The 27,712-nt window shown below is 48.5% G+C and overlaps 1 protein-coding gene across 4 annotated transcripts in view; it reads right to left on the reverse strand.

Annotated features, from left to right (window-relative positions):
• Window positions 1–27,712, reverse strand: part of XYLB (xylulokinase) — a 342,255-nt gene that overhangs the window by 141,679 nt on the left and 172,864 nt on the right. For all 4 annotated transcript variants that reach the window (XM_075315415.1, XM_075315413.1, XM_075315414.1 and 1 more), the window contains 2 exons: window positions 13,077–13,192; window positions 1,278–1,351 (listed from right to left, as the gene is read on the reverse strand). In XM_075315415.1, the coding sequence (XP_075171530.1) occupies window positions 1,278–1,351; window positions 13,077–13,192 (190 nt within the window). The remainder of the gene's footprint in view (window positions 1–1,277; window positions 1,352–13,076; window positions 13,193–27,712) is intronic.

Here is a 27,712-nt window from a genome sequence, read left to right on the forward strand (position 1 = left end):
TTAATGGCTGGCTACAGTCTAAATTGGGCCTGAAAAGATATACGTAGAAGACATCTTTAACCTGGGTGAAGATTCTACATTTTTCGAGAGGAAACTGATTCACGAAATGCCAACATTTATTTTTTGTTTTTAAAGAAATATTTTTTTTACTGTTTTTTTCTGTAGCAGTTTTGTGGCATTCTTTTTTACTGCAGTTTTCAAGTCATTTATTTTGAACACCATTCAATGATGAAAAAAGTGCTGGCAAAAGGCTCAGAAAAGATGACCGCAACCATTTCAGGTGTCTTTTGAGCCTTCCCATTGATTTGAATTTTAGAAAAACAACAATCAGTGAAAGAGGAGTGGGTTGTCATGCCGCATTGCTGGATGGATTCAAGAGAGCAAATGTCGTCTTGCTATTGTTTGTTACCGAAGAAGGATCATGCCAGATCTGCAGATTTTATCGTTTGCGCTCCTGAATATATCTGACAGCGCAGCATGACAACAACCCTTCTTTTCTTCCACTGATTGACGTTTTACCTCGTGGGTCTGCAGCAGTTTTTTTTTCACGCTAAGCGCATTACAGTAGTTGTGACTTCCACAACTCACCCAGGTGAGGTTCCAACCAGGACAAGACGCCACTTTTGCACCTTTTGTCTTTTCAGCCTCATCATTGTAAAAAACAAAGCGTCTTCAAATAAAAAGTTAAAAAAGCCCATAGAATGTCAGCTCACTCCTTTTCATTGCTTGGCCTTTTTGGAAAAGTCAAGTTTTAAAAGGACACTCAAAAGACTGAACACAAGAATAGCAAGACGTTTTTACATAGAAATGCATATGTTTAGACTTTTTAGTTCTTTTTTAGGCTTTTTTTCGGAGCTCTATCCGCCTGAAAACGATGTTGTGTCTACATAGGCCAAAAGAACCCCTTTATGTTAACCTAAAATGCCAGGGTTATGGTGTCCGAGGAGGTGGAGAACAGCAGATCTGTGCAGTTTATGTCTTATTTGCAGGTGTGGCTGTGAAAGGTTGGGTCACACAAATACATGCCCATTGTTTCCAGCCCGGTGGTCACACTACAATCCAGCTTGGCATATTTGTTGCAAAAACAATTGCTCTAATCTAATTGGACCTGCAGCAATCTATTTAAATGCAGAAGAAAAATTCCACTCTGATGTCTAGAATAAATACTCTAAGTCACAGAAGTTTCTTCAACAAATTTGCCACTTGTAAACAAACCCCTGTGTGTCATTTCCCCCAGTGTGATATTCAGCCTAAGCATCTTGCTCATTTTAACTTGCCTTTTGGTTTTCAGCATCAAACCTGTGAACACCAACAGCTTGTGGAGTGATTTCCATAACATCAAAGTAAAAGCCTAAGAAGCAAAAAGAAAATATTAGTATAATAAATAACGTAAGAAATAACTGACAGTTTGCTGAAAAAAAAATGACATAAATCTGTATTTTCCATTAGTGTGCTGTACAGCAGCTCTGGACTGCCATCTGGTGGTTGAGAGCGGTACAGCACACTATAAGTAAGTGAAACGGAAGTATAATAAATATCAGAAACTCTGTAGAATAGTGTATAAAGATGACAAATCCACCTCAGCTATTAGAGTTTCACCAAATCAAAGTTCCACACACACACATACATACATACATATATACATATATATATATATATATACATATATATATATACACACACACACACACACACACACACACACACACAGTATATACATACACATACTGTGTGCAGAATTATTAGGCAAATGAGTATTTTGCTCACATGATACTTTTTATCCATGTTGTCCTACTCCAAGCTGTATAGGCTTGAAAGCCAACTACCAATTAAGTAAATCAGGTGATGTGCATCTCTGTAATGAGGAGGGGTGGGGTGTAATGACATCAACACCCTATATAAGGTGTGCTTAATCATTAGGCAACTTTCTTTCCTTTGGCAAAATGGGTCAGAAGAGAGATTTGACGGGCTCTGAAAAGTCCAAAATTATGAGATGTCTTGCAGAGGGATGCAGCAGTCTTGAAATTGCTAAACTTTTGAAGCGTGATCACCGAACAATCAAGCGTTTCATGGCAAATAGCCAACAGGGTCGCAAGAAGCACGTTGGGCAAAAAAGGCGCAAAATAACTGACCATGAATTGAGGAAAATCAAGCATGAAGCTGCCAAGATGCCATTTTCCACCAGTTTGGCCATATTTCAGAGCTACAACGTTACTGGAGTATCGAAAAGCACAAGGTGTGCCATACTCAGGGACATGGCCAAGGTAAGGAAGGCTGAAAAACCACCACATTTGAACAAGAAACATAAGATAAAACGTTAAGACTGGGCCAAGAAATATCTTAAGACTGATTTTTCAAAGGTTTTATAGACTGATGAAATGAGAATGACTCTTGATGGGCCAGATGGATGGGCCAGAGGCTGGATCAGTAAAGGGCAGAGAGCTCCACTCCCACTCAGACGCCAGCAAGGTGGAGGTGGGGTACTGGTATGGGCTGGTATCATCAAAGATGAACTTGTGGGACCTTTTAGGGTTGGGGATGGAGTGAAGCTCAACTCCCAGACCTACTGCCAGTTTCTGGAAGACAACTTCTTCAAGCAGTGGTACAGGAAGAAGTCGGTATTGTTCAAGAAAAACGGATTTTTGTGTACTCACCGTAAAATCGATTTCTCTTAGGCATCATTGGGAAACACAGGACCATGGGTGTTATGCTGCCTATCCATAGGAGGACACTAAGTAAATGCAAAAAGCATTAGCTCCTCCTCTGCAGTATACACCCCCTGGCCGGGCCAGGCAACCTCAGTTTTAGTACACAAGCAGTAGGAGAAAAAAAAATAGTAAAAACTTATCTCAACGGAGGAACATGAGAAAAAAAGTCATAACCAAATAAGGTACTGAGAGAACCAAGACCCAACAGGGCAACAGGGTGGGTACTATGTCCCCCAATGATGGCTAATAGAAAATGATTTTACGGTGAGTACACAAAAATCCGTTTTTCTCTGACGCCTCATTGGGGGACACAGGACCATGGGACGTCCTAAAGCAGTCCATGGGTGGGAAAAAATAAAAGAAGACAATACAACCCAAGGACTAGGAACCAGTCCCAGACAGCCTGGAGCGCCTACTGAGAGAGGTGCTCTACTGCCATTTGCAGAATTTTCCTACCCAGATTTGCCTCAGCTGAAACTTGGGTATGGACTCTAATGCTTTGAAAAGGTATGTAGGCTAGACCAGGTCGCAGCCTTACACACCTGTTCCACTGAAGCCTGATGCCGAATGGCCCACGAAGCGCCAACTGCTCACGTGGAATGAGCCCGCAGCCCACTAGGAATGGGCTTGAGTTGCAAGCGGTAGACTTCCTGGATTGCAGAGCGAATCCAGCGAGCCAGAGTTGCCTTTGAAGCTGCCTGTCCCTTCTTAGGCCCCTCAGGAATGACGAACAAAGAGTCCGTTTTCCTAAAGGAGGCTGTCCTGGATGTGTAATATCTGAGAGCTCTGATGAGGTCTAACGAATACAGAGACCTTAACACCCTATGAACTGGGTGTGGACAAAAGGAAGGCAGAACAATGTCCTCGTTCAAATGAAATGGGTAGGAACCTTTGGAAGAAAATCCGGAAGGGGGCGCAGAACCACCTTGTCCTGGTGAAAGATCAGAAAAGGCTCACGACAAGAGAGTGCTGCCAGCTCCGAAACCCATCTGATGGACGTAATTGCCACCAGGAATGTTACCTTCCAGGACAGAAGAGCAAGGGAGGATTCCTTGAGAGGGTCAAAGGGAGACCTCTGGAGACCGTCCAGAACGAGATTGAGGTCCCATGGGTCCAGTGGCCTTTTGTACGGGGGAACTAGATGGGAAACGCCCTGGAGGAAGGTCTCGACTTGCAGTTTTTGAGCCAGGCGGCATTGGTAGAAGATTGAGAGCGCTGAGACATGCCCTTTAAGGGAACTGAAAGCCAACCCCTCTTGCAAGCCAGACTGCAGAAAGTCGAGAATTTTGGCCATGTCCAGAGGCATAGGCTGGACGTTAGTTTCCCTGCACCATGAAAAGAAGATTTTCCATGCACAGTGGTAAATGCGGGATGAAGCATGCTTTCGGGCGCTGATCATGGTGGAGATAACCGCGGGGGAGAATCCCGCTCTTGTTAATACCCAGGTCTCAATGGCCATGCCGTCAGCTTCAGGGCTCTGGAGTTCTGATGGGAAATGGGCCCTTGGGTCAGCAAGTCTGGGATGTCTGGAAGGCGCCATGGTACGTCTGCGAGCATTTGTACTAATTCGGCGTACCAGGCGCGCCTGGGCCAGTCCGCCGGTGCTATCAGTATCACCGGGATTCCCTCTGCCTTGATCTTCCTGATTACCCGCGGCAGCAGGGGTAGAGGTGGAAATATGTAAGGCAGGTGGAAGTGGTGCCAGGAGCAGACTAGAGCATCCGCGCCGATGGACTACAGGTCGCGTGACCTGGCTATGAACGCGGGTACCTTTGCGTTCAACCTTGAGGCCATTAGATCCACGCGGGTACCTTTGCGTTCAACCTTGAGGCCATTAGATCCATGTCTGGTGTGCCCCAGCGAGTGCAGATGTGTAGAAACACTTCTGGGTGAAGAGACCATTCTCCGGCGGCCAGGCCTTGCCGACTTAGAAAGTCTGCTGCCCAGTTCTCTACCCCCGTTATGTGTACCGCTGATATCATTGACCCCGTTGACTCGGCCCAGCTGAGGATCTTGTGGGCCTCGAGATAAGCCGCTTTGCTGCGGGTGCCCCCCTGCCGATTGCTATAGGCTACAGCTGTTGCATTGTCCGATTGGACTCAAATCTAACGACCCGCTAGCAGAGGGCAGAACACCCTGAGCGCGAGGAAGATCGCGCGGATTTCCAGGATGTTTATGGGTAGGGAAGACTCCTGGGGCGTCCAACGTCCTTGAGCAGTGTGGTGCCAGTACACTGCTCCCCAGATGAGGAGGCTGGCGTCCGTGGTCAGGACCAGCCAGTTCCCTGGGAGAAAAGATCTCCTCTTCGATAGGGATGAGGACCGAAGCCACCAGCGGAGTGCATACCTAACTGAAGGCATCAGGTGAAGATGTTTGTCCAGGGAGAAGGGGCTCTTGTCCCAGGCAGCTAGAAGGGCTAGCTGCAGTGGGCGGAGGTGCAGTTGAGCAAAAGGTACTGCCTCCATAGCTGCCACCATCCTGCCGAGCACCTTCATGCTGAATCGAATGGAGCGAGACGGAGGACGTAGAAGGCAGCGTACCGCTTTGTCGAAGAGCGATCGCCTTGTCCTGAGGGAGATAGATCAAGCCCCGACGGGTGTCCAGGGACATGCCCAGGAAGGTGATGGATCGTGCTGGGACCGGGGATGATTTGTCTAGATTCAGTAGCCACCCTAAGCGGGATAGGGTGTCCACGGTGATCTGTACGCTGGTTGAGCAGTCGCGGAAGGAGGGGGCCTTGATGAGGAGGTCGTCCAAGTAAGGGAGAACGACTACTCCCCTGGCGTGAAGGACGCTCATGGCGGCCGCCATGACTTTGGTGAAGACCCTTGGTGCGGTGGCAAGGCCGAAGGGTAGGGCTACAAATTGAAAATGGGAGTCCTGAACTAGCATATGTGCAGGTACGCGTCCTTGATATCTATGGAGGCGAGGAATTCCCCTTCGACCATGGATGCAATAATGGACCTTAGGGACTCCATTCTGAATCTCCGTACGTGCACATGTTTGTTCGGGTGTTTGAGGTCCAGGATGGGTCAAACTGACCCATCCTTTTTGGGGATCACAAAGAGGTTGGAATAAAAACCCCTGAATTTCTTGTCGTCCGGAACGGGTATTATCACTCCTGCTGTTTGGAGCGAGTGGATTGCTGAGAAAAAGGCCTCGCGTCGTTTGAGTCTTTGGGGGGTTTGAGAGAAGGAACCGACTCGGGGGTCTGGTCCGAAATTCTAAGTGGTAACCGGAAGACACAAGGTCTTACACCCATTTGTCGTCTGAGACGGCAGCCCAGATGTGTTGAAAGAGGTGCAGTCGACCTCCTACAATGAGTGTGTCTTCCGAGGCGTCAAAGGAGTCATGAGGGGGGAAAACGTCGTGGACGAGTCTCCCTAGTCCTGGACTGTTTCGGTCTAGGCTGCTATGACGAAGTGGGTTTCGGGGAGAGCTGAGAAGGTCGGTCCCTGCGTAGTCTGCGGCTAGTGGCGGGGGCAGAGCGGGATGTCGACCAACCAAATAAGGTCCGAGAGGAGCGGAACGAGGACTGTGGACGTCTGGTGAAGGTCGTCCTGGGCTTCAGCTGGGGAAGTGTTACGAGGGGGACCCGGGGAAGCGTGCCAAGATGGGAAATGGACTGCTTCCGCCGGTCAAGGTCCACTGTGCGGTGTAAGGGACCGCCGCTATGGTGGGTGAAGAGTGAGCGGGTTGCTGCTAGCGATCGTCTGGAATGTCACAGACGATCTATGTACACCGATCTGCCCTAACCCGTGAGGGTTGTATGGCACAGATCTCACGGCTCGGTGTACCTGTTGCACGGGGAAGCACAGAGGTGCCCACGCACGTGTGCCAGTGGAAGTCACGAGAATATGGCACGAGGGTAGCACAGAGGTGCCCACGCACGTGTGCTTTCAATAACCAGGTGAGTCCAATGGAGACTTGAGGAGCTCACCTGGGACAGGAACACGGCCTGTTGACGGGGGTACTGCCGGAGCAGCAAGGCAGGAACACGGCCTGCAAACGAGGTACTGCCGGAGCAGCAAGGGCCAAGCCCACAAGAGACAGTAATGCCTGAGCAGTGGCGTGGCAGCACGCTGCCAGACATCCAAACATAGAAGGACGGTCGCGCGCCGCCATGATGGCAGGGGGAGCTTTTAAGGAGGTGCAGCTCCACCCGAGGGCAGGCGCGAGGCGGAGATGACGGACTTGACCCAATCAGGGTCCACGACGTCCCAGCCTGGCCAGTCAGGATTCACCACGTCACCAGCCTCGTCATCAAGCCGTGTGACATCAGTGAGCGAATCAGGACCCACCACGCATTGCACATGCTCACCCTCCTGCCTCTGGGAAATAGAGGCGGGATCCTCGGTCTCACAATGTGCAGAGATAACGGGAATCTCACTGCTTCCCTGAGCAGTAAACCTCTGCACATTGTGCAGCCTCGCAGACCTTCGGGGCCGCTGAGCAGGAGAGTCTGCGGCAGGCCAGGAATGGGAGACCACTTCACTCCTTGTAACAGGAGAACCACTAGGTGTCACCCTTCTGCTGCCTCTCTGAGAAGGTATCTCCTGCACACTGCGCAGTCTGGCAGACCTTCGGCGCTGCTGAGCAGGAGTGCTCATGGCAGGCAAGGAATGGGAGACTGCCTCAGTCCTTGCCTCAGGAGAGCCACGAGATGTAACAGGGAAGGGAGGTACTTTTCCTCCCGTGGCGTCAGAAATTAGCTTGTCCAGACGTTCGCCAAACAATCGGTCTGGAAAAAAAAGGGAAGGCCCGTGAGAGACTTCTTAGAAGCAGAGTCCGCTCGCCATTGTCGGAGCCAGAGAGCTCTACGGATGGCTATGGTATTTGAGGCGGCAAACGCTGTGCAGGTAGCAGCGTCCATGGAGGCCTGCATGAGGTAATCCGCCGCAGCGGCAAATTGAGCTGTTACCTCTTTGATGGTATGAGGGAACTGGGATTCCTCAAGTGAAGTGTTAAGGGATTCTGCCCAGACCCAGATCGCCTTTGCAACCCACACAGAGGCAAAGGAGGGCGAGAGGGAGGAACCCGTAGCCTCAAAGGCAGAGCGGGCGAGGTGCTCCACCTGTCTGTCGGATCCTTAATGGAGGAACCATCGGGTAAAGACAGGAGCGTTTTTGTGGCAAAGCGGGAGACCGGGGGGGATCGGCCCAGCCCTTAGGGGCAGATGAGGCAAAAGGGTACCGGGATTCCATGAGTTTACGGTTACCGAAGCGCCCATCAGGCTTCTCCCTTTGCTTTGTGAGGATATCCTGAAACTCTGGGTGATCAGCGAAAGGTTTCCTTGCCCTCTTAAAGGAGACCACATGGTCAGTGGTAGTGGATGGGGGATCCTCCACATGCAGAGTTTGGTTGATTGCTGCTATAAGGGAGTCTATTGCAGTTTGATCATCTGGGGAGGGTGAAACCAAGGAATCATCCTGGTACAAACAGCATTCTCCCTCCTCCAGCTCTTCAGAAGCCGTGGAGCGTGTGGGAGAGCCTGCCCTGTGTGCTCCCGAGGGAGAGCCATGGGGGCCATGAGAGAGTGCTGGAGACACCCGGCCGTGTGCTCTTTTCCTGATCCCTGCAACCGGTGAAGCATGGGCCTGGATTACCTCAGAAGAATCCTCCATAGGGGTATCCTCAGGCTGCGTTCCGTCCAGGGGCCCAGAAGGGTGTGGAGGATGACATTGCATAGCCACCACCAGGTTCTGTGACAGTTTTTCCATGGATTGGGACAAAAACTGTGCCCATTCCGGTGGGCTGGGAGCCCTAGGCTCTGGGCTGACTGTTGCAGTGGTGGTGGCGGGGGGGGGGGGTCTTGGGGGGCTATAGGGGCACAGGACTCACAGAGAGAAGAGGTGTGTTTACGTGGTAGCTCAGCGTGGCAGGCAGTGCAGGCTGAATAATAGACTATGTGAGCCTTAGCACTCTTAGTACCCTTAGAGTTCTGCATGTTCCTAATAGGAGTATGCCAGGAGGGGGAGCAATAATATGCAGAGCTACAAGTGAAGCAGTGGGAAGCAAGGATTGTATTTGCTTCGGTGTACCTCACCAGAATCAGCCGATGGCCCTGCGTCCTCAGGAAGCAGTCTCTGTGGAGATCTTCGCGCGTTTTCCTGGGGGGCGGGGCTTATTGCAGCCGCGGGGGAGGGGCTTAGCACTAAAAGAGCGCCAAGAAGAAGTCAGTGTGCCCCCCTGCTGTCGGCAGTAAAAAATGGCGGGAAGGGAGCCTCTGTGACAGTTTTTCTCCCCCTCCCTCCAGTCAGCACACAGCTACCAGAAGATTATCTCTGCAGGAGTCCCTGCAATCAGCAAGGGACTCCCCCTCCTCCAGCCAGCATGCAGCTAGAGGGAATAAACACTGAGTTTATGAGCCATGGGAGCCATCCCCCGGCCACCGTTAGATTATCTCTGCAGGATTCCCTGCAATCAGCAAGGGACTTTCCCCTCCTCCAGCTATGGTGGGAATAAAGACTGTAAATTCAGCAGTCCTGGGAGCCTTCCCTGCACCGTCTTTCTCCCTTTGTCTGGGAAACCAGTCAGGAGGGATCTCACCTTAAGGGTGGAAACACATCTATGCGAGTAAAATCGGTCCGACTGGGCTGAAAAAAACTCGGCTGATTTTAGTTCACGTTAGGTGCGAGTGCAAGGCAAGTGCGATGCTATTTCTGAGATTTTACTAGCGTGTGTAATGCGTGTGTAATGCGTATTTTTTACTATGTCATCTGCCATTCAGCGCTGCTACATGGCCGCTGACAGCAGACACAGACAGCCATGTAGCAGAGCTGAACGGCAGATGACAGCAGACACAGACAGAGCCGCACTGTCAGAATGAACTCGGGTGAACTTAACCCGATTTCATTGTCATGCTGCGGTTCTGTCTGTGCCGCGTCCTGATTAGCGGTCACCAGTGAAGGGCTCACCGGTGACCGCTAATCACCTGAGTGACTGAAGTTAGCAGCCCTCTTTCATACTCACCGATCCCCGGCGCCGCGCTGCACGGCATTCTCACTGCTCCGGCGGCTTTTACCATTTTGAAAAAGCCGGCCGCTCATTAAACAATCTCGTATTCCCTGCTTTCCCCGCCCACAGGCGCCTATGATTGGTTGCAGTGAGACACGCCCCCACGCTGAGTGACAGGTGTCACACTGCACCCAATCACAGCAGCCGGTGGGCGGGTCTATACTGTGCAGTGAAATAAATAAATAAATAATTAAAAAAAATGGCGTGCGGTCCCCCCCCCAATTTTAATACCAGCCAGATAAAGCCATGCGGCTGAAGGCTGGTATTCTCAGGATGGGGAGCTCCACGTTATGGGGAGCCCCCCAGCCTAACAATATCAGCCAACAGCCGCCCAGAATTGCCGCATACATTATATGCGACAGTTCTGGGACTGTGCCCGGCTTTTCCCGATTTGCCCTGGTGCGTTGGCAAATCGGGGTAATAAGGAGTTATTGGCAGCCCATAGCTGCCACTAAATCCTAGATTAATCATGTCAGGCGTCTATGAGACACCCTCCATGATTAATCTGTAAGTTACAGTAAATAAACACACACACATGAAAAAATCCTTTATTAGAAATAAAAAACACAAACAAATTCCCTCATTACCAATTTAATAAGCCCCAAAAAGCCCTCCATGTCCGGCGTACTCCAGGGACCTCCAGCATCGCTTCCAGCTGTGCTGCATGGAGGTGACAGGAGCTGCAGAAGACACCGCCGCTCCGGTCACCTCCAAGCAGCAACTGAGGTCAGTAGCGCGATCAGCTGAGCTGTCACTGAGGTTACCCGCTGTCACTGGATACAGCGGTGACAGCGATTAACCTCAGTGACACCTCAGCAGATCGCACTACTCACCTCAGTTGCTGCTTGGAGGTGACCGGAGCGGCGGTGTCTGCTGCAGCTCCTGTCACCTTCATGCTGGAAGCGACGCTGGAGGTCCCTGGAGTACGCCGGATATGGAGGGCTTTTTGGGGCTTATTAAATTGGTAATGAGGGAATTTGTTTGTGTTTTTTATTTCTAATAAAGGATTTTTTCATGTGTGTGTGTTTATTTACTGTAACTTACAGATTAATCATGGAGGGTGTCTCATAGACGCCTGACATGATTAATCTAGGATTTAGTGGCAGCTATGGGCTGCCATTAACTCCTTATTACCCTGATTTGCCAACGCACCAGGGCAAATCGGGAAGAGCCGGGTACAGTCCCAGAACTGTCGCATATAATGTATGCGGCAATTCTGGGCGGCTGTTGGCTGATATTGTTAGGCTGGGGGGCTCCCCATAACGTGGAGCTCCCCATCCTGAGAATACCAGCCTTCAGCCGTAGGGCTTTATCTGGCTGGTATTAAAATTGGGGGGGACCGCACGCCATTTTTTTAAATTATTTATTTATTTCACTGCACAGTATAGACCCGCCCACCGGCTGCTGTGATTGGGTGCAGTGAGACACCTGTCACTCAGCGTGGGGGCGTGTCTCACTGCAACCAATCAGGCGCCTGTGGGCGGGGAAAGCAGGGAATACGAGATTGTTTAATGAGCGGCCGGCTTTTTCAAAATAGTAAAAGCCGCCGCAGCAGTGTGACAGCCGTGCAGCGCCGCGCCGGAGATCGGGGAACGGTAAGTATGAGAGAGGGGGGGAAACTGACCGACAGACTGTGAGAGAGGGACAGAGATAGTGACGGACCGACAGAGAGAGAATAGAGACCGAGAGGGAGAGACCGACTGACAGAGAATAGTGATTGACAGACATTGGGAGACATCGCTCGTTTCCAGTGTTTTAGGAAACATGCGAGAAATGTATTTAGAAAATCGGATGTCACTAAGATGGTGTGAATGCCGTCCCGTGACATCCGATTTTTTACACGCTCCCATAGACTTGCATTGGAGAAACTCGCAGTAGAAACTCGCAAAAAAGCAGCATGCTGCGATTTTTTTCTCAGTCCGATTTGGACTGAGAAAAAAATTGCAGATGAGAGCTGAATCATTCACTAACATGTGTCCGATTCTAATGCGAGATTTTCTCGCATTGCTCTACTGCGAGAAACTCGCAAGTGAGAAGCAGCCCTAACACTGCCTCAGTCCAGGCAGTGAAAATAGCAGAGTCAGCCTGCTGTGTCCGGCCACACAGGTGCAATGTATCAACTCAGAGCCTGCAAAGAGGGGCTGAGGAATTGTGCCTCTGCTCTGGGCTCTGGAAAATCGTTGTCTGTGGGACCCGTCGTCCAGTAAAAGACAGCCCAGGATCCAGCATCGCAGGAGGGGTACGTGGAGGCAACACTCCGTGTTCCCGCCCGTTGATGGTATTGGGAGATCGGTCCCTAAGGGAAACCGTCGCCCTCAAAAAAATAACAAAACCTTGAAAGGATGTGCCTCCTACAGACACTAAGCTAAAACTGAGGTTGCCTGGCCCAGCCAGGGGGTGAATACTGCAGAGGAGGAGCTAATGCTTTTTGCATCTACTTGGTGTCTTCCTATGGATAGGCAGCATAACACCCATGGTCCTGTGTTTCCCAATGAGGAGTCAGAGAAAAACATGATTTCATGCAGGACAATGCTCCATCACATGCATCCAACTACTCCACAGCATGGCTGGCCAGTAAAGGTCTAAAAGATGAAAAAAAATAATGATATGGTCCCCTTGTTTACCTGATCTGAACCCCATAGAGGACCTGTAATCCTTCATAAAATGTAAAATCTACAGGGAGGGAAAACCGTACACCTCTCGGTAGAGTGTCTGGGAGGCTGTGGTGGCTGCTGAATGCAATGTTGATCATAAACAGATCAAGCAACTGACAGAATCTATGGATGGTAGGCTGCTGAGTGTCATCATAAAGAAAGGTGGCTATATTGGTCACTATTTTTGGGGGGTTTGTTTTTGCATGTCAGAAATGTTTATTTCTAAATTTTGTGCAGTTATATTGGTTTACCTGGTGAAAATAAAACAAGTAAGATGGGAATATATTTGGTTTTTATTAAGTTCTAATAATTCTGCACAGTAATAGTTACCTGCACAAATAGATAATCTCCTAAGATAGCCAAATTTAAAAAAAAACCTCCAACTTCCAAAAATATTAATCTTTGATATTTATGAGTCTTTTGGGTTGAATGAGAACATAGTTATTGATCAATAATAAAAAAATCCTCTAAAATACAACTTGCCTAATAATTCTGCACACGGTGTATATACACACACACATACACAGAAACACACATATACATACAAACATACATACATGCATACACACACACACTTGCATTTTAGCCTCTCTTATGGCTATATGAGCCGGTTTTACAGTACCAGAATAAAACATAGATATTTGCTATAATAGAGGCTTCAGTATATGAGCATTGTGCAGTATATCACTTTTACTACCTATATGTCCATTGTTTCCAGGTGGAGTCGATCTCAAAATATTAGAAAAGTCTTCCCAGGAGGCCGATGAACAGTTGTCTCGGATCTTTTCTCTCATCAGCGAGCCATTCTTAAAACTAGGAAGCAAAGAGAGAACATTAAGGTTAGCAAAAATGAGTTCTATACAATCGCCATTCCATATAATGAAGTGGTGACCTCGGTTTGGCTTCAAAAACAAAATCATATTACAAAATTGTGTTTGTCTGTAGAGACCAAGAAACCTAGGGCAGGTAACTGATTGCGATGGTGACACAAATGATTAGATAATAAAAGATGACCCAATGAAAGATGGTCAGAACAGAATTAAGGGGGCTTTACACACTACGATATCGTTAATGTTTTATCGTCGGGGTCACGTTGTTGGACGCCCCACATCCGGCGTCATTAACGATATCGCAGCGTGTGACGCTTACCAGCGACCTTAAGCGACCTCAAAAATGGTGAAAATCGTTCACCATGGAGAGGTTGTCCCAAACGCAAAAATCGGTAATTGTTGATTATCGATGTTGTTCGTTGTTCCTGCAGCAGCACACATCGCTGTGTGTGACACCGCAGGAGCGAGGAACGTCTCCTTACCTGACGCCGGCCGCAATGCGGAAGGAAGAAGGTGGGCGGGATGTTACGTCCCGCTCATCTCCGCCCCTCTGCTTTGATTGGCCGGCCACTTCGTGACGTCGCGGTGACGTCGCTGTGATGCCGAATGTCCCTCCTCCTTGAGGGAGGGATTGTTCGGCAGTCACAGTGACGACGCCGACCAGGTAAGTGCGTGTGACGCTTCTGCAGCGATCACACAAAAATCGCATGCACGATGGGGGCAGGTGCTTTTGCGTACGATATCGCTAGCAATTGCTAGCGATATCGTAGCGTGTAAAGCCCGCTTTAAGCGGGCTTTACACGCTACGATTTCGCTACAACGATCTCGTTGGGGTCACGGATTTTGTGACGCACATCCGACCGCTGTAGCGCTTGTGACTCATAGGAGCGATTTTGGATCGTTGCAAAAACGTCCAAAATCGCTCCTCGTTGATATGGGGGTCCACTCCCAATTATCACTGCTGTCGCAGGGGCGAAGTTGTTCCTCGTTCCTGCGGCAGTGCACATCTCTGTGTGTGACGCCGCAGGAACGAGGATCATCTCCTTACCTGCCTCCGGCCACAATGCGGAAGGAAGGAGGTGGGCGGGATGTTACGTCCCGCTCATCTCCGCCCCTCCGCTTTCATTGGGCGGTCGCTTAGTGACGTCGCTGTAACGCCAAACGGACCGCCCCCTTCAAAAGGAGGCGGTACGCCGGTCACAGCGACGTCGCTATGCAGGTAAGTATGTGTGACGGGGGTGCCGGTGACAGCGATATGCCCGTTTCGCACAAACGATGGGGGTGGGTTGCATGCTAGCGATATCGAGCCACCCTTAGAGGGCAAATGTGAGGGGATGTATTGGCTAGGATAATATTTATAGTCCGAGTTCTATTTATGAATTTCCCGAAAAAAAAAAAAAAAAAAGAAAAACACGAAAGAGCCAAAAATCACCAATAATTCGAGTGCCAAATCCCTTTTCTTGTGTTACATGGCAAGGATGAAACAATGATAGCATGTCTTAAAGGGAATCTGGCACCAGCTGTTTGCCACCTAATCTGAGACCAGCATAACGTAGGGGCAGAGATCTGGTTTCCAGCGATGTGTCACTTACTGGGCAGCTTAGTGTAGCTTTGATAAAATCACTGTTTAATCATCAGGAGATTATCATTACAGGACTACTTGGCATACTGCAGGTAGTCCAGCATATTAATATTTATTAAATTGTATTTATTTATTTTGTTTCATATTATTTATCAAAATGACAGCAAACAGCTCAGTAAGTGACACATCGCTGGAATCAGGGCCTCTGTCTATACACATTAGGCTGCTCTCAGATGGGGGAGCAGAAACGTGGTGACAGATTAAGGAAATCACCGAGATACAACTCATATTGGAAGCAGTCGACAGCTAATCTGCTATAAATATATACAATGTGATCCACCCATGAGACTTTTCAACAACTATCTGATAATAATAATAATAATAATTTTATTCATTTATATAGCGTTATTAGTTCCACAGCTCTTTACATACATTGGTAACACTGTCCCCATTGGGGCTCACAATATAGAGTCCCTATCTGTATGTCTTTGGAGTGTGGGAGCAAACCGGAGAACCCGGAGGAAACCCATGCAAACACGGGAAGAACATACAAACTCCTTGCAGATGGTGTCCTTGGTGGGATTTGAACCCAGGACCCTAGCGCTGCAACACTGCAGTGTTAGCCACTGAGCCACCGTGCCGCCCTTGATGTAGCAACAGTATAAAAAATGCCTCCATTTTTCATCAATAAGGCCCCTTTCACATTGCGCTTTTACTTCAGTGATCCCATGGAGGCATGCGTCCGAACCACCCCTCCCCACCCCACAAAACGTGTTTCGGACGCATGCGCCGACAAGGCCATTGACTATAATGGAGCAGACTCCGGTAGCGTGTGCTTATCCCAAGCACAGCAAGCGAGGGTCACTGAGCGTGCGAGGGTGCAGTAAAGTCCGAGGCGGCAGGTAAATAGTTTGGAGTTATCCTTACAAGTTTTCCATGGTTTTTCTACTTTTATCTGTACTGTTTATCCCCAATTAATAGGTGCTCAATGGACAATGCTACCAGGTGTGCATCTTGTCAGATGTATGCATGCCTTGAACAGCCGTTCGAGGTTGAATATGTTTGCACTCGATGCCAGCATGTTACATATTTGGAAGCCCTGGAAACTGATCTAAATATGCAGCTTGCAACACTCAGGGGCATTGCAAACCTGGAGAGGAGTTTAGAGCTCACTGAGCTTTCTCTGGTTGGGCCCAGTGATATGGAGGAGGGTGGAGGTGGGGAAGATCAGGACCAAGAGGTAGGTAGCTGGGTAACAGTTAGAAGAAGAGGTAGGGGGAAAAGTGTCAGGGAGTCTAGTCCTGACCTGGCACAACCTAGTAAATATGCCTGTTTGGCTGATATTAGGAATGAAGGGCCAGGACTAGGGTCACTACAGCAGGACGTTGCTCCTAGCAACCAGGAAAACGACTGCTGTAGGAAGGAGGGAAATAGGAGTGCAAAGGCCAGACAGATGTTGGTGGTAGGGGACTCTATAATTAGAGAGGGTTATCTGTCGCCAAGACCGTGAATGCCGAACAGTGTGTTGTCTGCCGGGTGCTCGGGTTCGGCATATTGCGAATTGGATAGACAGATTGCTGGGTGGGGCTGGGGAAACCCAGCGGTCATGGTGCACATTGGTACTAATGACAAAGTTAGAGACAGGTGGAAGGTCTTTAAAAATTATTACAGGGAACTACCATAGGAGAGAAGCTGAAGTCCAGGACCTCCAAGGTGGTGTTTTCAGAAATACTACCGGTGCCACGAGCGTCACTAGAAAGACAGCGGGAGCTTAGGGAGATAAATATGTGGCTTAGAAATTGGTGCAGGAAGGGAGATTTTGGGTTCATGGACAACTGGGCCGACTTCTCAGTCGGCAACAGACTCTGCTGTAGGGACGGGCTGCACCTCAATGGGGAGGGTGCAGCTGTGCTGGGGGAGATAATGGTCAGACGGATGGAGGAGCTTTTAAACAAGAATCTGGGGGGGAAGGGTAGTGGAGCAAATAAGGGGATAGATAGATAGAGCAGATAGAGACAGTAAGACGGTAGGGGTCAATGAAGGATTAGGGGGGCTGGGACATGCAAGGAACGTAGGGAGGCAAGAAGTAAGGAATGTGTTAATAGTATTAAGTGTCTACAGGCAAATGCAAGAAGTCTTGCAAGCAAAGTGATGAATTGGAGACTCTTATGTCAATCATGGATTATGATGTAGAGGGCATTATGGAAACCTGGCTGGATAAGAGCCATGACTGAGGGTTATACTACATTCAGGAAAGACAAAAAAGGTGGAAGAGTGTGTGTATTTATCAAATCTAACCTAAGACCTGTACTCAATGATGACATTGGGGGGAGCTGCAACAATGTAGAGTCAGTATGGGTACATGGAGAGGGGAATAATGGAGAGCTGTTAATTGGCGTTTGCTACCTATAAGCCTCCTAACATACCTGAACAAATAGAGGGTGAAATGCTGGAACAAATTGAAAAGGCTGCAAATAATAATAATAATTGGGTTCTTATTATGGGGGATTTCAACTATCCAGACATTCAGTGGGACATAGAATCTTCTGGTTGTGCTAAAAGCTGTAAATTCTTATCCACAATTCAAGCTAATTTCCTCTCTCAGATGGTAGATGAACCGACCAGGGGAGATAATTTGCTAGATCTGGTCCTGTCAAATAGACCAGATACAATTTCAGATCTACAGGTCCGGGAGCACTTGGGCACCAGCGATCATAATATGGTAAGCTTCAACGTCATATTCAATAGAACATTTCAAAGGGGAAATGCTAAAACCTGGAATTTTAGGAAAGCGGATTTTAACAAATTAAGGGAAAAGCTTAAATGTGTAGATTGGGACAACGTCATAGTAACTGGGGATACCGAACATAAATGGGGTAAGTTTAAGGATATACTGCTAGAGTCCTGTAAAAAAAAACCCTCTGGTAATAAAATGTCCAGGAATCAAAAGAAGCCACTATTGGGTCATTCCATGGTAACTCACGTTACATTCACAATCCACAGACTGTTCTTTGAAGGCAGGCACAAAAATGAGTGAATGTATATTGTACATTGCATTGCGCTACTCTCAATAGATTTCAACACAGTTTGATTTTTCAACAATTGAAATTAAATACAAAATACAATGTTATTACTTGGTAATTACGTTACTTTTTGTGTAACCCAAAAGACTCATAAAAATCAAAGCTTAATATTTTTGGAAGTTGGAGTCGGTTTTTATAGATTTGGCTATCTTAAGCCTGTTTAACACCTTTCAATTAAGCATACGATATCGTATGCAATGTGACATGCCCCCATCGTATGTGCGGAACGTTCAATTTGTTGACCGTGTCGCACAATCAATTAAAAGCTGTCACACGTACTTACCCTTCCATACGACCTCACTGTGGGCGGCGAACATCCACTTCCTGAAGTGGGAGGGACGTTCAGTGTCACACCGACGTCACACAGCAGCCGGCCAATAGAAGCGGAGGGGCGGAGATTAGCGGGACATAAACATCCCGCCCACCTCCTTCGTTCCGCATTGCCAGCGGGATGCAGGTAAGATCTGTTTATCGTTCCCGGGGTGTCACACACTGATGCGTGCTGCCTCGGGAACATTGAACAACCCGACGTGCAATTTTTAGGAAATGAACGATGTGTACGAGATGAACGGTTTTACATTCAATCGCAGTCGCACGTAGCTGTCACACGCTACACCACCACTAACGATGCCGGATGTGCGTCACTTACGACGTGACCCCGCCGACACATCGTTAGATATGTTGTAGCGTGTAAAGCCCGCTTTAGGAGGATATCTGTTTGTGCAGGTAACTATTACTGTGCAGAATTATTAGGCATCTTAGTAAAAAACAAATATATTCCCATCTCACTTGTTTATTTTCACCAGGTAAACCAATATAACTGCACAAAATTTAGAAATAAACATTTCTGACATGCAAAAACAAAACCCAAAAAAATTAGTGACCAATATAGCCACCTTTCTTTATGATGACACTCAACAGCCTACCATCCATAGATTCTGTCAGTTGCTTGATCTGTTTACGATAACATTGCATGCAGCAGCCACCACAGCCTCCCAGACACTGTTCCCAGAGGTGGACTGTTTTTCCCTCCCTGTAGATCTCACATTTTATGAGGGACCACAGGTTCTCTATGGCGTTCAGATCAGGTGAACAAGGGGGCCATGTCATTATTTTTTCATCTTTTAGACCTTTACTGGCCAGCCACACAGTGGAGTAGTTGGATGCATGTGATGGAGCATTGTCCTGCATGAAAATCATGTTTTTCTTGAACGATACCGACTTCTCCTGTACCACTGCTTGAAGAAGTTGTCTTCCAGAAACTGGCAGTAGATCTGGGAGTTGAGCTTCACTCCATCTTCAACTCGAAAAGGTCCCACAAGTTCATCTTTGATGATACCAGTCCATACCAATACCCCACCTCCACCTTGCTGGCAGGAGTGGAGCTCTCTGCCCTTTACTGATGCAGCCTCTGGCCCATCAAGAGTCACTCTCATTTCATCAGTCCATAAAACCTTTGAAAAAATCAGTCTTAAGATATTTCTTGGCCCAGACTTGGCGTTTTATGTTATGTCTCTTGTTCAAAGGTGGTGGTTTTTCAGCCTTCCTTACCTTTGTCATGTCCTGAGTATGGCACACCTTCTGCTTTTTCATACTCCAGTAACATTGCAGCTCTGAAATATGGCCAAGCTGATGGCAAATGGCATCTTCACGCTTGATTTTCCTCAATTCATGGGCAGTTATTTTGCGCCTTTTTTGCCCAACACGCTTCTTGCGACCCGATTGGCTATTTTCCATGAAACGCTTGATTGTTCGGTGATCACGCTTCAAATGTTTGGCAATTTCAAGACTGCTGCATCCCTCTGCAAGACATCTCACAATTTTGGACTTTTCAGAGCCTGTCAAATCTCTCTTCTGACCCATTTTTCCAAAGGAAAGGAAGTTGCCTAATAATTAAGCACACCTTATATATGGTGTTGATGTCATTACACCGCATTCCTCCTCATTACAGAGATGCACATCACCTGATTTACTTAATTGGTTTTTGGCTCTCAAGCCTATACAGCTTGGAGTCGGACAACATGTATAAAAAGTATCATGTGATCAAAATACTCATTTGCCTAATAATTCTGCACACAGTGTATATACTCGCTTGTAACAGGGTTGGTGTCTCAGGATTGGAGGATTGCTGATGTGGTTCCGATATTTAAAAAAGGTAAGAGGGTAGATCCAGGCAACTACCGTCCAGTAAACCAGGTATCAGTAGTGTGCAAAAAATTTTGAGGGCATTTTAAGTCAGGACATGCAAAAATATATTGCAGAAAATAATATAATAACTGAAAGACAGCATGGATTCATGAAAGATAAGTCTTGTCTAACCAACATGTTGAGGTTCTATGAGGAAGTAAGTGCAAACCTGGATATTGGTAATGCAGCTGATGTGATTTATTTGGACTTTGCAAAGGCATTTGATATTGTACCACATAATAGCCTTTTACTAAAGCTCCAGAAGCAAGGACTAGGGGAAACTATATGCAACAGGTTAAGGAATTGGCTAAAAGATAGGAAACAAAGTAGTCATAAATGGTACATTCTATAAATGGGCTATAGTCAGCAGTGGGGTGCCGCAGGGATCTGTGCTAGGACCTATTCTTTTTAATCTCTTTATTAATGACCTTCTGGATAGGATTGATAGTAAAGTGTCAGTCTTTGCTGATGACACCAAACTATCAAAAAGAGCAATAAAAATCCTCCAAACATTAAGCAAAAACTCACAAACTAATGGCGGAAGATATAAACTGCCCAAGGCCAAAAGACTAATGCACTGCCAGGATGCAGCAAGACCTCCATTAAATGGAGACATCACAGGTGCAAAGGAAGATGGTAAAATTGCAAACTTGTGGCTTGCATAGGTCACTGTTCACACACGCAGGTTCACAGTATCTGGTATGCAGCCTATTAGTTACACCTCATCACAATCGATGCAAGCGGGCTGCGCCAGTGCTATATGTGTGCTCCATGCAGGGACAGTATAGTATGCAAGGCATAACATAAAGAAGCCTGGCTGCATACTGTGTAAAATGTTCTGTGCAAAAGAATAAATAAATTCTGCTTGGATCCCCTGCATGGAGCACATATTTAGTACTGGCGCAGCCCACTTGCATCTATTGTGATGAGGCGTAACTAATAGGCTGCATACCAGATACTGTGAACCTGCGTCTGTGAACAGTGACCTATGCAAACCAGAAGTGTACAATTTTACCATCTTCTTTTGCACCTGTGATGTCTCCATTTAATGGAGGTCTTGCTGCATCCTGGTAGTGCATTAGTATTTTTGGCCTGGGCAGTTTACATCTTCTGCCATTAGTCTGAGTTTTTGACACCAAACTATGTAGAATATTAGCCCCTTCAGGCCCCAGCCTATTTTGCCCCTAAAGACCAGGCCACTTTTTGCAATTTTGACCAGTGTCAGTTTATGAGGTTATAACTCTGGAACGCTTCAACGGATCCCGGTGATTTTGTGACAGTTTTTTCGTGACATATTGGGCTTCATGTTAGTGGTAAATTTAGGCCGATATTTTTTGCGTTTCTTTGTGAAAAAAAATGGAAATTTCACGAAAATTTTGTAATTTTCAAACTTTGAATTTTTTTGCTCTAAAACCAACGAGACATATGACACAAAATAATTAATAAATAACATTTCCCACATGTCTACTTTACATCAGCACAATTTTGGAAAAAAAAAAATTAAGGAGGTTATAGGGGTTCAAAGTTTATGAGCAATTTCTCATTTTTACAACAAAATTTACAAAGCCACTTTTTTTTAGGGACCACATCATATTTGAAGCGATTTTGAGAGGTTTACATGACACAAAACACCCAAAAGTGACACCATTCCAAAAAAATGGCACCCCTCAGGCTACTCAAAACCACATCCAAGAAGGTAATTAACCCTTTAGGTGCTTCAGAGTAACTAAAGCAATGTGGAAGGAAAAAATAAACATTTTACTTTTTGCAACAAAAATGTTAATTTAGCCTCGAATATTGCATTTCACAAGGGTAGCAGGATTAAATGAACCCCCAAAATTTGTTGGGCAATTTCTTCTGAGCACGCAGATACCTCATATGTGGCGAAAAACCACTGTTTGGTCGCACGGCAGGACTCGGAAGGGAAGGGGCGTCATTTGACTTTTTGAACAGAAAATTAGCTGGAATCGTTAGTCGCACCATGTTGCGTTTGGAGAGCCCCTGATGTGCCGAAACAGTGGAGCTCCCCCACTTGTGATTCCATTCTGGAAACTAGACCCCTCATGGAATTTATCTAGATGTTTATTGAGCACTTTGAACCTCTGGGGGGCTTCACAAAATTTAATAAAGTTGAGCCGTGAAAAAAAAAAAAAAAAGAAGGGAATTTTGTTTACTTACCGTAAATTCCTTTTCTTCTAGCTCCAATTGGGAGACCCAGACAGTGGGTGTATAGCTACTGCCTCTGGAGGCCGCACAAAGAACTACACTTAAAAGTGTAAGGCCCCTCCCCTTCTGGCTATACACCCTCCCGTAGGAGTACAGATTCCTCAGTTTTAGTACCAAAGCAAGAAGGAGGAAAGCCAATAACAGTTTCAAAAACAAATTCAATCCGATAACTAGATCGGAGAACTTAAGAAACAACGTGAACAACATGTGCACCCGAAAAAACGAAACCCTAAAAACAGATAGGGCGGGTGCTGGGTCTCCCAATTGGAGCTAGAAGAAAAGGAATTTACGGTAAGTAAACAAAATTCCCTTCTTCTTTTTCGCTCCTAATTGGGAGACCCAGACAGTGGGACGTCCAAAAGCAGTCCCTGGGTGGGTAAAAAGATACCACATGAACGGGCTGTCATACAGCCTCTTCCTACAGGTGGGCCACCGCCGCCTGAAGGACCTGTCTACCTAGGCTGGCGTCTGCCGAAGCGTAGGTATGCACTTGATAGTGTTTGGTAAACGTGTGCAGACTCGACCAGGTAGCCGCCTGGCACACTTGCTGAGCCGTAGCCTGATGCCTCAACGCCCAGGACGCACCAACGGCTCTGGTAGAATGGGCCTTCAGTCCAGATGGAATCTGAAGCCCAGCAGAACGGTATGTGTGAAGAATTGGTTCCTTGATCCACCGCGCCAGGGTGGATTTGGAAGCTTGCGATCCCTTATGCTGACCAGCGACTAGGACAAAGAGCGCATCCGAACGGCGTAGAGGCGCCGTGCGAGAAATGTAAATCCTGAGTGCTCTCACCAGGTCCAACAGATGTAAACCCTTTTCAAATTGGTGAACTGGATGCGGACACAAAGATGGCAAAGTGATATCCTGATTGAGATGAAAGGAAGAAACCACCTTGGGAGAAAACTCTGGAATTGGACGCAGTACTACCTTGTCTTGGTGAAATACCAGGAAGGGAGATTTGCAAGATAACGCCGCCAGCTCGGACACTCTTCGAAGAGACGTGACCGCTACAAGAAAAACTACCTTTTGTGAAAGCCGAGAAAGGGGAACCTCTTTCAAAGGCTCGAAAGGCGGCTTTTGAAGAGCAAGGAGAACCTTGTTCAGATCCCAGGGTTCCAATGGCCGTCTGTAAGGAGGAACGATATGACAAACTCCTTGGAGAAACGTGCGTACTTTAGAAAGCTGTGCCAAGCGCTTCTGAAAGAATACGGATAACGCGGAGACTTGACCCTTAAGCGAGCTAAGGGACAAACCTTTTTCCAACCCAGACTGCAGGAAGGAAAGAAAAATTGGCAATGCAAATGGCCAGGGAGAAAACCCTTGAGCCAAGCACCACGCTAAGAATATCTTCCACGTCCTGTGATAGATCTTAGCTGAGGATGGTTTTCTAGCCTGTCTCATTGTGGCAACAACTCCCTGAGATAAACCTGAGGCCGCTAGGATCCAGGACTCAATGGCCACACAGTCAGGTTCAGGGCCGCAGAATTCAGATGGAAAAACGGCCCTTGAGACAGCAGATCTGGACGGTCTGGTAGTGCACACGGTTGGCCTACCGTGAGATGCCACAGATCCGGGTACCACGACCTTCTTGGCCAATTTGGAGCGACGAGTATGGCTCGCTGGCAGTCGGACTTGATTTTCCGGAGAACTCTGGGTAACAATGCTAGAGGTGGGAACACATAGGGGAGTCGGAATTGCGACCAATCCTGAACCAAGGCGTCTGCCGCCAGCGCTCGGTGATCGTGAGACCGTGCCATGAAAACTGGGACCTTGTTGTTGTGCCGTGACGCCATCAGATCGACGTCCGGCGACCCCCAGCGGCAACAGATCTGTTGAAACACGTCCGGGTGAAGGGACCATTCTCCTGCGTCCATGCCCTGGCGACTGAGAAAGTCTGCTTCCCAGTTTTCCACGCCTGGGATGTGAACTGCAGATATGGTGGACGCTCTGCTTTCCACCCACGTCAAAATCCGCTGGACTTCTTGAAAAGCTTGGCGACTGCGTGTTCCCCCTTGGTGGTTGATGTACGCCACCGCCGTGGAATTGTCCGACTGAATCCGAATCTGCTTGCCTTCCAGCCATTGTTGGAAGGCTCGCAGGGCAAGGTAGATTGCTCTGATTTCCAGAACATTGATCTGCAAGGTGGACTCTTCCTGAGTCCACGTCCCCTGAGCCCTGTGGTGGAGAAACACCGCTCCCCACCCTGATAGGCTCGCATCTGTCGTGACCACTGCCCAGGACGGGGGAAGGAACGACTTTCCCTGTGACAATGAGTTGGGGAGAAGCCACCAACGTAGAGAATCCTTGGCAGTCTGAGAGAGGGAGACAGTCCTGTCGAGGGACGTCGATTTCCCATCCCATTGGCGCAGAATGTCCCATTGGAGAGGGCGCAGATGAAACTGCGCGAACGGGACTGCCTCCATTGCTGCTACCATCTTTCCTAGGAAATGCATGAGGCGCCTCAGTGAGTGCGACTGGCTCTGAAGGAGAGATTGCACTCCGGTCCGTAGCGAGCACTGCTTGTCCAGTGGAAGCCTCACTATCGCTGATAGAGTATGAAACTCCATGCCAAGATAAGTCAGAGATTGGGTCGGGGTTAGATGAGACTTTGGAAAGTTGATAATCCACCCGAAAGTCTGGAGAGTGTCTAGCGCCACCTTCAGACTGTGTTGGCATGCTTCTTGAGAGGATGCCTTTATAAGCAGGTCGTCTAGGTACGGGATGACCGAGTGACCCTGCGAGTGCAGAACAGCTACTACTGCTGCCATGACCTTGGTGAAGACCCGGGGGGCTGTTGCCAGACCGAAGGGTAACGCTACGAACTGTAGGTGCTCGTCGTGTATGACGAAACGTAGGAAACGCTGATGCTCTGGTGCAATCGGCACGTGGAGATACGCATCTTTGATGTCTATTGATGCTAGAAAATCTCCCTGAGACATTGAGGCTATGACGGAGCGTAGGGATTCCATCCGGAACCTCCTGACTTTTACGTGTCTGTTGAGCAACTTCAGATCCAGGACGGGACGATACGATCCGTCCTTTTTTGGGACCACAAACAGATTGGAGTAAAAACCGTGACCCTGTTCCTGAAGAGGGACGGAGGTCACCACTCCTTCCGCCTTTAGAGCGGCCACCGCCTGCAACAGAGCATCGGCTCGGTCTGGTGGTGGAGAAGTTCTGAAGAAACGAGTTGGCGGACGAGAACCGAACTCTATCCTGTACCCGTGAGATAGAATATCTCTCACCCAACGGTCTTTGACATTTGCTAGCCAAATGTCGCCAAAGTGGGACAGCCTCCCACCGACCGCGGGTGTGGGCATCGGAGACCGCAAGTCAGGAGGACGTCGTTTTGGCAACGGTTCCTCCGGCTGGTCTTTTTGGGCGTGACTGAGACCTCCAAGAATTTGAACGTCTCTGGTCCTTTTGAGTCTTTTTTGACGAGGCGAATTGGGACCTGCCCTGTCCTCGAAAGGACCGATAACCAGACTGACCCCTCCTCTGTTGGGGCTTGTTTTGTCTGTGTTGCGGTAAGGAAGAGTCCTTACCCTTGGAGTGTTTGATGATTTCATCCAAACGCTCTCCAAACAATCGGTCACGAGAAAAAGGCAAATTGGTTAAGCACTTCTTGGAATGAGAATCTGCTTTCCAATGTCTCAACCACAGAGCCCTACGCAAAACAACTGAGTTGGCTGACGCCACTGCCGTGCGGCTTGTAGCGTCAAGAACAGCATTAATCGCGTACGACGCGAATGCCGCCATTTGCGAGGTCAATGGTGCTACCTGCGGGGCAAATGCACGTGTGACTGAGTCGACTCGCGCAAGCCCGGCCGTGATAGCTTGGAGTGCCCATACGGCCGCAAAAGAAGGCGCTAATGACGCTCCAATCGCTTCATAGATGGATTTCAGCCAGAGCTCCATCTGCCTGTCAGTGGCATCTTTAAGTGCCGCTCCATCTTCAACAGCAACCAAGGATCTGGCTGCAAGCCTGGAAATTGGAGGATCCACTTTTGGACACTGGGTCCAACCCTTGACCACTTCAGAGGGAAAAGGGTAGCGTGTATCTTTAAGTCGTTTAGGAAAACGCCTTTCAGGATAAGCGTGGGGTTTCTGGATTGCGTCTCTGAAGTCAGCGTGGTCCAGAAAAGTGCTTAATGTACGCTTAGGGTATCTGAAATGGATTCTCTCGTGCTGCGAAGCTGACTCCTCTACAGGAGGAGCTGGTGGGGAAATATTCAACATCTTATTGATGTTAAATATAAGATCATTAACTATTGCGTCACCATCTGGTGTATCTAGATTGAGAGCGGTCCCAGGATCAGAATCCTGATCAGTTAAGTCCGCCTCATCACCCATAGATTCATCCCGCTGGGATCCAGACCATTGAGATGAATGTGAAGGCCCGTCATAACGAGCCCGCTTAGGCTGCCCGGGGCCATCGTCCGAGTCAGAGTCTTCACCCTGAGGTGTAGATGCCCGTCCCGGAGCTAGGAGCTGAGGGGGACCAGGGGGCAATACATGCACAGTGTCCGTGGTCTGAAGTACAGGCCTAGCTCGCAATGTGTCAAGAATTTGTGACATAGTGAGAGACATTCTGTCAGCAAAAGCTGCAAACTCAGTTCCTGTCACCTGGACAGCATTCACAGGTGGTACACCCTGGGACACGTCCAGCAGAGGTCCCGACTGTGCAAGCGCCGCAGGGGCCGAGCACTGCACACAATGGGGGTCCGTGGAGCCTGCCGGTAGAAAAGTCCCACATGCGGTGCAGGAAGCATACAATGTCTGTGCCTTGGCACCCTTGCGTTTTACGGGCGACATGCTGCTGGCTCTCTGCATGTGAGAGAGTCTATAGCCAAAGGGCGACCAGCGCTATGTAATACCAAGTATTTGTAGCAACAAAATACTAAGAATACTACGAGCACAAGAGGGGGTGAGCCCTGAGGGCTGCTTACCGCCCGCTGAACAGCGGGTAAGAGGCTGCAGAATGCCTTGTCTGGGTCTCCCCGGCTCCCCTCTGCAGCTCAGCGTGTCAGCAAGAATGGCTGCCGTCTTCTGTGGAGAGGGGCGGTCCGTGGGAGTTCCCAAACAAAAGTGCGGGAACCGTGTCCCCTCTGTGCTGACTGTGAGGGCTGGAGTATGTAAAAACGACTCCAGCCCTCAGCGCTGATGCACTGGCCAGCGTCCCGCCCCTCTCCTGACTGGCAGGTCTGTGGGCGGGAACGAACAAAAGCAGGCCGCAAAAGCCGGGGACTCGAGTTATCAGCGCGGCCGCCGTAAAAGCGCGGGCCGCGCTGAAGTCCCCGGCGCACCGCAAGTGCCAGCCGCGCCGCTGTTCGAGCGGCCGGCGCGACCGAGTTCTAGACGTGGCAGCGTCCCGCCCCTCTCCTGACTGGCAGGTGTGGGGGCGGGAACGAAAGGAAGCAGGCC

This window comes from Anomaloglossus baeobatrachus, chromosome 6 (assembly GCF_048569485.1).
Source record: "Anomaloglossus baeobatrachus isolate aAnoBae1 chromosome 6, aAnoBae1.hap1, whole genome shotgun sequence".
In the NCBI taxonomy this organism is placed as follows: domain Eukaryota; kingdom Metazoa; phylum Chordata; class Amphibia; order Anura; family Aromobatidae; genus Anomaloglossus; species Anomaloglossus baeobatrachus.